The sequence below is a fragment of the Ambystoma mexicanum genome, chromosome 6p (genome assembly GCF_040938575.1).
Source record: "Ambystoma mexicanum isolate Mex_15411 chromosome 6p, UKY_AmexF1_1, whole genome shotgun sequence".
NCBI lineage: Eukaryota > Metazoa > Chordata > Amphibia > Caudata > Ambystomatidae > Ambystoma > Ambystoma mexicanum.
This window is the reverse complement of record NC_090935.1, coordinates 606,206,895-606,221,711: the sequence shown is the minus strand read 5'-3', so window position 1 is coordinate 606,221,711 and position 14,817 is coordinate 606,206,895. Positions and strand designations below refer to the sequence as shown.

At 46.3% G+C, this 14,817-nt stretch overlaps 1 protein-coding gene across 2 annotated transcripts in view; it reads left to right on the top strand.

Annotated features, from left to right (window-relative positions):
- IQGAP2 (IQ motif containing GTPase activating protein 2) overlaps positions 1 to 14,817 on the top strand; it is a 1,674,846-nt gene that overhangs the window by 1,156,520 nt on the left and 503,509 nt on the right. For both annotated transcript variants that reach the window (XM_069627448.1, XM_069627449.1), the window contains one exon: positions 7,615 to 7,823. In XM_069627448.1, coding sequence (XP_069483549.1) covers positions 7,615 to 7,823 — 209 coding nt within the window. The remainder of the gene's footprint in view (positions 1 to 7,614; positions 7,824 to 14,817) is intronic.

Here is a 14,817-nt window from a genome sequence, read left to right as displayed (position 1 = left end):
TCATACACCATGGTCTCCTGATGAGTCTTCATCTTAACCACGACCTCTGTGGTTTCTTGTCGGATGAGACCGGAAGACAGAGGGGTGTCGTCTACTCCTTCTACGGGTATGGGTTGTGGTTTTTCTCTACTGGGAATGGCGTATTTACTAGCCCATAGGTCGTCCATAAAGTTTCCAGCTGCACCGCAGTCTAGCATTGCGAGACACTCTACTGCATGAGTTGTTGTCCATTCCAGAACGATCTTCAGGACCATAAGTTGGTTAGAGGGGTTACAAGTTATGGGTGGACTTGTAACACAGGGATTAGCAAGCGAAGCCCCTTCCGTGTCCCTGCTCAGGGTCGGGGTCATTCGTTTCCCGATCTTCTGGGAGGTACTTCTGGACAGTCTCTAAGAAGGTGCTTCTCAGAACCACAGTACATGCACAAGCTTAGGTCTTTTCGTCTCTTTCTTTCTGCAGTACTAAGGGACCCCTTGCTGCACCTATTTGCATGGGTTCTTCAGTCTGGGGATGAGACTTCTCCGGAGCAGTAGGCGAGTAGGAGGAGGGAGTAGAGTGTGGATTGGGTCTGGACTTCCTTCTTTCTGCTCGTCTTTCGGATATCCGAAATTCCGTCTGGAGGGCTAGGGCTACCAGTTCTTGGAAGGAAGAAGGTCTGGCTACCCGAGAGAGTTCATCCTTCAAGTCTTCATGTAACCCTCTCCTAAAGAGTGTTTGTTTAGCTGAATCGGGCCATCCTGTCTCCAAAGCTATCCTCTGGAAGTTTGAGGCATAAGTTTGTACATCAGAAAGGCCCTGTTTGAGATCAAGTATGTTTTCATACAAAGCGTATAAGGCTTCGATCCTTTCGAAGCGTTCTCTGAATCGTAGTACAAAGGCATTGTAATCATTTAGCACTGGATCAGCTTCTCTGACCAATGGGGTGGCCCATGGTAGGGCGTTACCCCCAAGGTTTGAAACGAGGAAGCCAACCTTTGCCTGGTCGAATTCATACATCTTAGGGCGAAAGGTGAAGTATACTCTACAAGCGTCGAGGAATTCCTTGATCCTCTTGGGGTTCCCTTCATACTTCCCACAGGGTAATGGCATAGGTGGGAGATCACCCCGGACTTCTTCTCTCTGAATCATTTGTTGTCTCAGGGCGGCATTGTCAGCCTTAAGAGCGGAGTTTTCAACCTTAATGATTTGGAGCTCGGCAGTTATCCCTTGTATGGCGTTAACCAGTTCTTGATACTGCTCTAAGCAAGCCATCCTTGGGCGTTGCAAACTGTCATGCGATGGAGTATTGTGTGCTTGACTAATACCCTCTTTAGTTCCCTCCTCCTCCTCCTCACCTGTACTGGGTTCTTCCGAAGAACTGTCCGTGTAAATGGCTCTTCTTTCCCTCCAGAGGTCCAGTCCTTTCTTAGTGAGTTTAGGACGAGCTCCACCGGAGGCCACCTTGCCTGCCGGCAGACAGCAAGGCAAAGGGGGCCCTCAGGGAGCCTGCCCCCAAAACCAGGGAAAAGCGTGGCTGAAAAACCTTGGTGTGCTGAGATGTGATAGCACTACGGATGCGAAGACAGGAAGGCTTTCCGTTGGAGTACGATGAATGGACTCCAATTCCCAGAAGACACTACTGTTGGCAGGTGGAAGAGATTCCAGCATGGGTATCCGGAGCGGCAGCTTGGATGGATACTGCAGGCGAGAAATGAGGAAGAGGACTGAAGGTCGCTGAGGTGGAAGGAGCGTACAGTGACAGCTGTACACACAGCAGGGGGATACAAGGGAAACGCACGAGACAAGCTGGGGATAAAGCGGGCTGCTCGAGCTGAATGAAAGGAGAGGAGGCGGAGCCAGAAGGGAGGAGGCTCGGAGCAGAGCGAGCAGCCACAGCGGATGGAATGAAAGGAGAGGAGGCAGCCACAGTGCGCAGACACGGAGGAAAAGCCAGTGGAGAAACACAGGCGGGACAGGAGCGGAGTACAAAGTGTACGGACCTAGCCGGGAAAGCAAAGTTGCAACGCGACGACTTCGGCGTGTGACGCCTATTTAAATGCGTCATGACGTGCAAGGTGCGTGGGAGACTAGACCGCCGGTGGAGAAATGGAATTAGCCCTTTTTCCATTGTCTCCATAGCTTCCATGGCGCGCGCGCCATGACAGGGCGCTTCAACAGTTACAGCTCTTCTAATGTACACTGGGCACAGTCCCAGCACAGCTCTTTGTTGGTTCATCTGCTCCTCATACGTCACGTACCTTGGCGAGTACTTTACTGGTGCTTCGAAATGAGGGGCAGGGGTGCACGTTTTTCCCATTATTTACACTAACCCCTAGTTTAATTATTGTATTGGTAGTTTTGGTGGGTAGTTGCAATTGTAATAAAAGGTCACTATTTTTATTAGCTGTTATGCTAAAGTTTCTTAGCAGCACAGCTAATTCCGGGGAGCAAAATACATAGTCAATTGTCACAATTTTCTAACGAACTGCCATGTATAGTCCCCAGGAATATCTCCCACTGTGCAACCGTTAATCATAATCGGGTCACTCTCAGGCATAAATGAGGACCAACGTAACCCAGCTTGGTTTATCTTGGACTGCTGCACGTTCAGCAATCAGAATCTTCTAATATCATTCTCTCTACCTATTCCTATTTCAACAGCCAAAACATTCTTTTGAGCAGTAGGTTTATCAACCATTCTCGAGTAGAGACTGTGTCTAATACTAGTAACCAGCCCTCCATAAGGTCTTCCCAGTGTTCCTTTCTCAGCCTTATTTTGGAAAAGTGGAAAACCTTAAATGACTAAATCCCCTGTGTCAGAACTTTCCTGTAACATAAAGATTTTTACAGATTGTAATAAACCAAGTGAACCCTTCTGATCAAATAAGTGTTTGTATCCACGGGTGTTCCAGGATAACATGTCTAGTCACTCTTTGTTGGACATGGCCCTAGGCAGGAATTTAACAACCAGTTGCACCCTGCATTTCAATGCCCGTGATTATTTTGGGATGCTTCTTTTTTTACTGGGTCTTCTCTCTTCAAATTAGATTTTATCACCTGTTTAAGCTGTACATCCGTCACTAAAAAGCCTTGTTCTAAAAATGGGTTCTCATGTGACCTTATAAGATCTGCAATTTCTTCCAGAATTTCAACAAAGCCAATGTCCGTCGTGCTCATCACTCCAAGTGTAGGGATTTGTTAAGCAGTACAGACCTGTTGATTAGTCGATCCATGCAGGTAGATTATAAGCTAGAAATGGCTAAAATAGCCGGCTCACTCCCTTTTGCCTGGTGATTGATGCTCCTACCAAGTTGTTGTGCTGGAGTATTCTTCCTAACCAGCTTTATCTGTAACATCCTCCTTGGTTACGAGATCAAGTGCAGAGGTTGTGCAGTGGAAAGCATGAACAAGGAAGGCTTTTCTCCCTTGTGAAACGAATTGCAGCGACTGCACAGCAGGAAGCATGCAGGAGACTGTTGCTGGGGGCTAGTATGCACCTGGGGGTCTCAGGAAGGAAGCAAAGCTATTTGTTAAAGTGGCAGGAACAAAGGCAACTTCAACAAGGAAGTGGGTCCTGTTAGGGAGAATTCTCAGAAATGTGCTAATTCCTTCCACCTTAGAGACCCCCAGCAACTTTTCTGGATTTTGAGGACTTTAATGTGATTTTGAACTCTGTGTTTCTTTTGGTTATGGAGCCTGACAAACTCCATAGGCATCTTCTTTTACATTGTGTCACACAGCACTTTCAGTGCAATGGCACAGGGAAGTCTTTCAGATTTCCCAAATGTTTAAATACCTTCTCTGGGATAAACTACTGTTTCCCAGAGCAGTAAAGTGAAATTGAATTTACTTACATGTGTAACTTTCTAGATCCAGCCCACACTATCTTACAATAGGGTGCTGGAGGGTCTACAATAGGGTGCTAGCATCTCCTTTGTCTAGCTTCTCATGTAAACATTTTTATGTTACCCTTTTCTCACTGAATGGCTGGTGGCAGTGGTTTTGTTTTAACTACCATGGTGTGTATTTAGCGCGGGCTGCATTCGCAGCAACGGTAAAGCACCCAAGGGTTCCATTTTTGTCAAAATGGCCCCAGTCTTCTTTTTTCGTCATTTCCTTGTGGAAAGGTCCTTTTAGACATTTACTCTGCGTGCCAAACCAGGTTTGGTCCCATTGTTCGCTTTGCCTTTGGGGGGACTCACAAGTGAAGCCCGCCTCTGGCTCCAGGGTGTCTGGGGTAGGCGGGAAGTAAGGGAGGTGCCCGAAACTCCCTGTGCTTAGTCTCTTAGGAGACCCAAATGCACTCAGTGGTGGTTGGCCAGCTGACAGTCCGGCAAGGACAGCTACCCTGCTGGGTGAGTGACAGCTAGGCTGGAATGAATGGGAGAGAACTGAATAAAAGGCAAGGCTTTTGGCTTGGAAGGCAGAGTTGACCACTGGACAAAGGAACCAAAGAAGAACTCGAAGAGGATGCCTGCTGCAACTCCTGGACCCTTGGTTTGCCCGGTGAAACCCTGCTGCTGTGCTTAAACTCCAAATTCGTATCGACAGAGATGCCCCTGCAAGGACGACTTCTCCCCTTGAGTTGGTGGGACCAATCAACTCCAAAGTAAACCACCTGACTGAACATCCATCTCGGAGCTGGTCGAATTTCCACAGAGTTGCTGCTGGAAACCATATAGCCAGGGAGAGGAACAGCAGATTGTCTGCGTTGCTTTTAAGCTGGCCAAGAGCTCCAGGAAGATCCTCTGGACTCCCAGGAAGTAGTACTGACCGAGCCTGAGCCACCTCAACAGAGTGCGGGACCTCAGAAGCAAGGAAAGTCCATCTCGACAGCCAGGAACCGCAGTGTTGCTATGTGCGGTGGACGCGAGCAGCTGAAACACTGAACAGCCACTGATTTGAACATTGCCTGTTGCAAGCAGTGACCATCCCATTGCAGTGCGGGAGTCCCCAGAAGTCCTCCCTCTTGTCCCCATGACTGAGGCTCAGGAACAGTGAGATCTGCAGAGCTGCACAGGAACAGAAGTCATCTGCTGCACTTTTTCTTCAATATAAAGGTACTGTAAAAAGTCTCAGAGAACTTCCATCTTACTGTAGAGCACTTTTTCTTCAATATAAAGGTACTGTAAAAAGTCTCAGAGAACTTCCATCTTACTGTAGAGTTGCTTGCATCTTCTACTGATCACAAGTCTAACCAGCTTGTGGCCCTACATTTCATTCTTCTTTTCTTAAAATACTTCTAGGACATTGTGTAAAGACTTTTCTACTTACCTACCAGAAGTGCTTCATCCTAAGACTTTTGCCCATTGACTTTGACTTAGCCTATTACTGAATGACTGAATGACTCTTCTTGGATCCGAAAGTATTTGCCTGCTTAAGAATATTTGTGGTCTCTTGTTGTTCTAATAATCTTTTCCTTTTACCAACTCCTAAGAGTATTCCAAATGCAAACAGTAAGATATTAATGTTCACAGCACCCTAGCTATTGAAGTCACCTGATGGTGTAGGTTGTGTCTGTGGGCCATCCCAAAAGGGTCTTTTCTGATTTGGAAACTAAGAGTTGAAGTGTACAGAGACACAGTGTTGAAGTGTATTTGAGTGTTACTTTTTATATTGCTCCCTTCTGAAGAAGGCTTATTCTAACTGACTGATAAATAAATTAATAATTGTTTATTCAAGAAACCTTGTGTGTAAGAGTTTATTTGAATACTTTCACTGTGAATCTCTGTGTAACTCCCTACAGCTCACATTGATCCCTCTTGAGATAAGCGTGGCTGCTCAACACGCTACCAAAACTGTGTAGTACAAGCTTATACCAAAGGTTGGGTTTCCTATACCTGTAGTCAGAGTTGTGTGTAGTACATGCACGCAAAGGGTACTGCATACAAACTTTGCCTAACAGGTCCATTCGAGAAAAGGCAGAGCAGTGGAAATCCAGTGGCACGCAAAGGGATAAAAGGCGAAGGAAGAAGACAGTGAGTGTTGCATGTATTAAGGTCAGGCAACAGTAGCAAGAATAAGTCACAAGTGCGTGCAAGTGAAATTTGCTTTAAACCTGACCGTTCGATTGTCGAACACTTAAGGCAACAAAAGCAGCACTAGCGTATGAGCGAAACTGCTTTGATAATATTAATTGAATACTGAACTAAAGAACAGCTTTAATACTATGTCTTTTTATAGTATGTCTTAAAGTGAGAAAAGAATCCTTCATAAAGCCGCATTTGCATTAAAACCAATTGACTGGACTTTAAGATTGTGAGTTTCAGTGAACATACAAGCATTACCCAAAGCAATAAATATACAAACATTCCCCAAGCCAAAAGAGACTAACAACAAGGCATATAATTAAATGAATATATCCAACAGGAAGAAAAGGGGGCAAATGAAATGTTTTCAAAGTTAAAGCTTGTTGATTTGTGATAGTTTTTATATCAGCTTTAAATGTATTAAACAAACATGGAACCAGATGAGGTAGATCTAGTGCATTGACTTGGTGAGGAAAAATGCGTTCTTTTCGACATTTAACTGAGGCAGGGACTTAGAAACAATGGCCGTTTGACCTGTGATGTACAAACTTTGTCCATTTCTGTTTACACACTTGATGTTTTGTGCAGATTGCATGATTGTGCCAACAATAATCAGAGTTACGCATCGAACTGTAGCTTCTAATACAGACATTAAGTCCTGAGGAAATGCTCTGCTTTTCTCCTAGAAGATCATTTCTTTAAATAATCGTATCCCTTTTGCCACTCCTTCACAATGCACTTACTCCTCCTCACTTTCTTTTTCTCTTTAACGTAGAAACAATTGCCATCAATTGTGCATTTAAATATCACCTTTTCGTACTCTGTCACAACAGAAATGTAACTCCATTTCTATCCATACTCTTGATCCAGATCCCCTAAAATATAGCATGTGTTCTAAGCTGAGGATTCACACAGACCCGGGCCTGGATGGTATGGCAATCCTGTTCACAGTTGGCTTTTAACAGACTACCAATTGCCCTTTGATCTGTTTCAATGCATTGTGTTATATAGAAAGAGTATTGTGTTTCATCCCCGCTATTTGTCATCTCACGTTTTTTGAAACCCTGATTATGGCTTCATTGCCCAATGGACGACAGCTTTGTTGGTTATAGAGGATAAAACCTCGGAGCCAGAAGTAAGAACTTTAGGGGCTGTTTTACTCTCAGGCATGTGCCTCTTTTTAGACCATTTAATATGTCATTGTGCTTGAGCATACATTTCACTTAAGCATAAAGCACACTTTGCCCCTTTAACTTTTTCTTTTAAAGCGTAACATCCTCAGCCTTTCACAGAAAGGGTCCATTTCATTGTGTGCACGCTGCTATTGATGGCTCTATTTTGCAGTCTCCTTCTTTAGCAGGCAAATACCAGTCGGTCAGTGTGGGTGAAAATAAATTGTTGAAGCCCAAACATAGATGGTTCTTGATCAATTGTGGCTGTCTGTTTTCCTTTACTCCCTTTCCTAATTCACGTTATTAACACAAAATGTTATTTTGCCCGCCAATGTGATATAATAGCCAGGGCACTGTGGCAAGGAGCAGTAACTTTTTGTTTACATGTCCAAAACAATCTTGACTTTTTTCATATGTTTCGGGATTTCCTGCAGTCAATTCTGAAAATCCACCTTTGAATGTTGTGCGGAAGTTTGTCTACCTTCTGGACCACAGCGACTTGGACTTCCAGGAAGAATTAGAAGTGACAAGGTTGCGAGAGGAAGTGGTAACAAAAATTCGATCCAATCAGCAGCTGGAGAAAGACTTGAATCTGATGGACATAAAAATCGGGCTGCTTGTGAAGAATAGGATCACATTGCAGGTCAGTGTATTTTGGTCCAGGTTTGATTTGCTGTGACGTTGTATTGCTCCGGTACAGCTTCAGAAAGACGAGACCCTCCAAGAATGTTAAGGCTTATGTTGCTAAAACTTTTTAGTTTTAGCAGAAAGCAGAATAGCTAACCTTTAAACACACAGGAGAGCACATAGTGAATCATGTGTTTTGTATGATCGCTGATTTGGTACAAGATTAATAAGGTTTTTCATTTTAGGTCACAATACAAGAATTAATGGAGCACTCTGTTGTGAAATGTTAAGCTGTTGTTCGACAATTAAAATCCTATACAACCAAAATATATGAAAGCAACCAATGCCACTATGACAATTCCTCGACAGTCTTCATATAATTGATGGTCTTCGTTTCATTATTGGCCACCACTATACTAGGAGAAATACAAATACCAGTTTGTAGTTCATAAATTACTGGACAAAGCGCATACACTCTACATATCTTGAACAGACAGCAGTCCCCCATAATTCCTGGCTCCTTTACCACTCCAAACCACTTTGGGAAAATTATTTCTTTTTTACCCTCCTTTAAGAAGGTCATTACCATATCAGCTTTGATTAATGGATACCCTTTTTGACTTCAAGGACAATGTAATCTCCTGGATAATGACAGGCTGTGCTTAGCCCTGCCCTCAACTCACTGTCAGTCATACATTATTAGTAGCAGGCGAGGGACAATCGGATTGTTACACACTATCTGGTTGGCCCTCGCCAGTTCCTTACCAGCCAGGCAAGGCTCCGGTTGCCGCTGCGTCCCTCTCGCAAGTGGCCACCATGGAACTGGAAAAGCTTCTCCAGTTCCATGACGGCCATTTTGTTTACTGTTTTTCCTTTTTTTTTATGACTTCCATGGAAAGGGAGAACGGACTTTGTATACCATTCCATGGAGCACATTTTCTTTTTTTCAGTTACAAAACACTAGAGCGTTTCGCAACTGAATAAAGATGCTTTTAGTACACTGGCTCCATGGGCCGGAGTACTAATAACAATAATCGCCTTGCTGGGGTGGGGGGGGCAATTACTGCTTCAGGTAATGCCCCAGGGCCTATAGTTACAGGCCCTTGCCTCGTTCAGGCCTGTAATTATGGGGCCCCTGGCATTACCTAAAGTGGAGCTTATTGCTTGAATAAAAATGTTGTTCTAGCAGAGTTGCCCCTAAACTGATGTCCCAGTGAACAGCCATGTTTCTGTGCCGATAGTCTTCTTTAGCCTGACCTGTTAACCCAACTCATGTGTACTGTGGTCTATAGGTAAATTCACATGTTTACTTGAAGGCAATGTAACTGAGAACAGAGGAGTTTTTATTTCCAAGTGGGTTATCGGAAGTGAAGTATAAAACTGCATGAGCTGATAAACCTCACTGAGACCCACCCCAACTGAACATCCCGTTCCTAGCAGGCTCCAATCCCAGCTAGTTACATGACTCCCCGGGGTAAAAAGGAAGTGAATAAAATAACAAACTCCAGATCTTAATCCTCACTGGAATCCTTGCTACTTTTTCAAGCAGCCTACACAATTTATCATCTTGTGGCCTCCTCTATTCATCTTCTGAGCTCTGCAACACACACATTACTACTGTTATATCTTCCCTTTTTTCTCAAGTAACCCAATGCATATTTCTGCCTCTCACAATAACCCATTTCTGTATGACATGATATTTTATTTATATCGCGCTCATACACAGGTGTTTCAGAGCCCGACCAAGCAAAGGGAGGGGAGCATGGGAGAATAAAATACGATCTTACTAGGCCCAGTGACATTAAGAACGCGCAAGTGCATGGAAAAGGGGGAAAAAGGAGAAAGTGCGTGGTGGGGGAGAAGTGGAAAGTGCAGAGCAGAGGAGAGCACAGAATAAATAATGAGTGGACTAAATAAATAATTCAGTCAGAAAGGTAGTGCAGCAAGACAAGAGGCAAGTGCATGGTTAGTCAGATAGGGTATATCTAATTGCAGAGGAAGAGTGGGGGACTGTATGGGTACAGATACAGATCCCAGTGCAGAGGGTGGGCTGGAGGAAGTGCAGAAGGGGAGGCAGGTACCTGGGCTCAAAGGACTGAGGGTGGCCCGATGCACGGTGCCTAGAGACAGAAACAGATCAGCAGGGGAGAAGAAGGACAAAGGCAGAAGCGAAGAGGAGGGTCTTTTTTGGTGCTTCTGGAACCGGAGATGGTGCTCTTCAAGTTTCAGGGTGGTCGGTAGGCTGTTCCAAAGGCAGACCCCAGCCGAAGACAGAGATCTGCCTCCAGCTTGTTTCTTTGAAAAACTACGGTGCCTAAGGGAGTTAGAAGTAGAAGAGCGAAGGGCTCGCAAAGGCAGGTATTTACGGAGGGATAGTTGAAGGTATTTTGGAGCCAGACCCCCCCAGAAAGCTTTGTGGACAATGCAGAGGGTTTTTAATTTGATCCTTGCGTCCACTTGGAGCCAATGAAGGGATTTCAGAGCTGGAGAGATACGATCCCAGGGCTTGAGGCCAAGGACAAGTCTTGCAGTCCTGTTCTGGATTAGTTTTTAAGGGCAAAGAGTGGAGGCAGGTAGATTTAGAAAGAGGCTGTTACAATAGTCCAACCTGGAGAGAACCAGAGCTTGGGAGACAGTGAGCTTCTGGGGGAAGGAGAGGAAAGGCAGCGTTCCTCTAAGGAGGTGTAGTAAGAAGTTTGATTTTTTTTTTTAGAGAGGTCAGAGATGTGTGCGGAGAAGGAGAGTGTGGAGTTAAAGATGACCCTGAGGTTCTTGGCCTTGCAGGTAGGGGTAGGAGGAGGGCCAAGGGAGGCCGGCCAGAGTGTGAGGGGAAAGGATGGTGAGGGTGTACCAATGAGGAGGATCTCAGTTTTGTTGGCATTGAGACAGAGATCGTTGGCAGAACACCAATTTTGAATTGGGGTTAGGCAATCAGAGAGGATGGAAGGTGAGGGGGTGGCTAAAGGAAGCCTGAAGATTAGTTGGGTGTCATCAGCATAGCACTGGAATTTTGAGCAGAAAATGGAAATGCAGTACAGAGTTGCCAGGTATTGGTTGAAAAACCAGGGCAAGAGGTTAGACCCCTGGGGAACACCACAGCGAGGGAGGGAGATAGCGGATAGGAAGGACCCAAGTGTCACCTGGGAGGGTCAATTGGAAAGGAAAGAGGTCAGCCAGGGCAGAGCCTGATCAGTGATACCCAGGTTGTCACAGAGACAATTGAGCAGGATGGCATGATTGACCGTGTCGAAGCAGAGGAGAGATCAAGAAGGATAAAGATGGAGAGAGTGTTAGAGTCAAGGTTAGAGAGCAGGTCTTCACGGATGTTCAGGAGAGCAGTTTCTGTGCTTCTGGCAGCTCCGAATCGAGATTGGTGGTCATGTAGATAGCGAACAGAGTCAGAAATAAGGTTAAGCTGGGAGATGGCCAGCTTTTCCAAGAGCTTCCCCAAAAAGGTAGTGATGGAGATAGGGCGGTAGATGGCCGGACAAGAGCGATCTGCTGTGGCTTTCGTGCGGAGAGGATGCACAAGGGAGTGCTTCAGATGGAGGGGAAAGATCCATAGTCAAAAGAGTGGTTGCAGAAATCGGCAAGGGCCGGAGCGAGGGTATCACTGTGGTCCTTAATAGTTTTAGAGGAACAGGGGTGGACCTGTTTTGATGAGACTTTCATGGATCAGACTTGCCTAGCAACCTCATCCGGGGAGAAAAGAGGAAAGGAGGAGAAAGGCGTTGTGGGTGGCTGAGGGAGGGTCAGCAAGCCGGGAGGGAGAAGGGAGAGGAGGGGGGGGTGAGGAGAGGGTGGACAAGATGTCCTGGGTTTTGGAGTACCTAGAGTCATCTGCTGAAAGCCTGGAAGAGAGGCACACTCTTGTTTTCAAGCTGAGCCAATAAAATGTCTTTACGATATGTTTTGATTCAACTGACGCCCTATTAGCAAGTGCTCGTACTGTGACCTCCTTATTGCCATTTTTCTTTCCTTTTTTTGTTTTTTCTTTCCTAACATGCTTTTGTTACCTGAACAACTTGTATTTAAAATTCCTGGCTTCTGGCACAGTCTCTTTGCTAAAGTTCTGAGAATGATCCCTCATTAGCTCAGTCTCTCTACAGGAAAAAAGTCCTTCAGCAATGAGTGTGAAAGCTGTTGTCCCCCCTGACAGCGCAGGCATGATGTGTTAATAAGCGCACGCGCACGCGCACGCGCACGCGCACACACGCACTAGCGAGACGCCTCCACTCTGTGGCTGTGCACATGCACTGGCTTCTCCTTTTCATTGGAATCACTTGAGCAATGCCATATTGTCTCTCGCAAGTACACTATTGTGGTGTAGCAGGATTTTCTGAGTTGGATGCAATGAACTACTGGAGACCACGCAAAAGCTGTACTGAGAATAGTCAAACCCGAAACCCCTTGTTAAGCCTAAATTAAGTGCCTGGTTCTGGGGTTTGGTTTCTCTGGTCTGTGATTCGTTTCTCCTTCCTCAGTTTCTTTAAGCACACCATGCATTCTCTTGTTCACAATTTAACTGGAATTAGCAACTCCACAAGTACACAAAACTGGTGTTTCCTAACTGATTCACTGCTGCTAGTCTTTTTCTTACTGGTCGACCCTAAACACCTCACTGGAAAGGTTCCAAGGCACACCTTGATGCATGTTTTATAAATGGGTCTTGCTCAGTTAAGATCTTCAGATGAAAGGCAGCTTAGAGCATGCTTTGTTACAGACCACCTCATCATTGGACCTCAACCAATCAACCCACAATTCCTGCAGCTCCATCTTAGATTGGGTTAGTCTCACCTAGCTGCTGGAAATTATAATGAAGGATTAGCATCTGGCGAGGGGGGGTTGGTGGTCTCCCAGCCAATCAGGAGGCTTGTAGGCTTATGGTAAAGCCTCTCACCGATCCCCGGGGAGCACTTACCTGACCTTGCATGTCATTCATCATAAATAAATGACATGCAACTGACTTACCATGTCTGCTCTTGCCCCTCCCCCCCCACCCCCGCACAAAGAATGTCCGTCTAACTGATGCATCCTGAGGTTGGTTCTATGTTCATTCAACCCCAGTTTTCTTTTCTGCTGCTTTTTTTGCTGAAAATGTCTTTGATGAAAAAATGCATCAAATGTTTTATTTCTTTTATTTGTGGGGTGGATGGCCCCCCAAAACCCTCTACCCTATTATTTATTCCCTATACCCCACCCCTTGTATGCCCTTATCTGACACCCCCCCCCCCCCAACACACCCTCCCTCCATATTTTCCCATGATTATTTACAGCCAAACATTTTCGGCAAAAAGTCCCGTGGGGAAAAAAAAAAAAACCGGTCGTTGGATGAACATCGTGCCCTCAGATCAGAGGGCACTTGGTAGGAGATATGCATGGCTTGGCACAGCTTGCAGTCGCCTGATTCACCCGCTCCATTTACCTTTGTTATTTAGTAGTAACTTCCTCTCCTCGGGTCACATAGTCAGTATCTCAGTTGGTGCAGGTGTAAACGCCATATGAACATGTGGTCTCCTAAAACCTCCATTAAGCATCAACGTGACCCCTGCAGTAGGCGTGCCACCTCTGCGCAAGCATACACAATGTCACGTTGGTACCAAAATATGTAATTGAAATATGTGTTCGGTTTATGGCTAAAGTTGTGAGGCAAAGAACACACAACGTACCCTCTAGCAGCCCCCGAGCAATCCCCTCAGAGCATCTGTCACAGTCGAGGATTAATGTATGTTCGAAAAATGTGTTAAAAGGATTAAGAGAATGTAAACTGATCATTTCAGTGTATGTATTCTTCTGGAATTATGAGGAGAGCAGATACTGTATTTAAATTTAAAAATGTAAAAGGTTAGACGGTATGAAAATGCATTGTTGCAATGCTGCATGGGAAATGGTTCAAGCCGGGGTCACCACATCCAAAATCCTTGCTGATGGAGCATTCCAAGCTGCCTGGCAGGAAGTGTTCCTTTGTGGAAAAGGAGAATTGACAGTTGATGGCTGGAGCAGAGCTGACTGACATGGAGTGTGTGGCCTTGGGGAATCCCGCTCAGGCCTGGATTCCTCTCCTTAACCTCCTAACCTGCCCACCCTACAGCCCCCTCAAGGTAGTCCCGCGGGCTGCCTGCTCAGTCCCATTACTGGGATTTCTGAACGTTCACCCTCTGTGGCACCGTTCACCCTCTGTGGCACCGTTCTCCCTCTGTGGCACCATTCTCCCTCTGTGGCACCGTTCACCCTCTGTGGCACCGTTCTCCCTCTGTGGCACCGTTCACCCTCTGTGGCACCGTTCTCCCTCTGTGGCACCGTTCACCCTCTGTGGCACCGTTCACCCTCTGTGGCACCATTCACCCTCTGTGGCACCGTTCTCCCTCTGTGGCACCGTTCACCCTCTGTGGCACCGTTCACCCTCTGTGGCACCGTTCTCCCTCTGTGGCACCGTTCTCCCTCTGTGGCACCGTTCTCCCTCTGTGGCACCGTTCACCCTCTGTGGCACCGTTCTCCCTCTGTGGCACCGTTCACCCTCTGCGGCACCGTTCACCCTCTGTGGCACTGTTCTCCCTCTGTGGCACTGTTCTCCCTCTGCGGCACCGTTCACCCTCTGTGGCACTGTTCTCCCTCTGTGGCACTGTTCTCCCTCTGTGGCACTGTTCACCCTCTGTGGCACCATTTACCGTCTGTGGCACCATTTACCGTCTGTGGCAACGTTCACCCTCTGTGGCACCATTCTCCCTCTGTGGCACCGTTCACCCTCTGCGGCACCGTTCTCCCTCTGTGGCACCGTTCACCCTCTGTGGCACCGTTCTCCCTCTGTGGCACCATTTACCGTCTGTGGCACCGTTTACCCTCTGTGGCACCATTCTCCCTCTGTGGCACCGTTCACCCTCTGTGGCACTGGCAGCCTGGCTTATGAAGCACCTGTGTTGGTGAGAGATTACAGCATTTGATGATGAGCACATTGAGAAGACGCCATTGGCTGGCTTGCTCTCGTGTGTAGTCTGGAGTAGTGTACATTG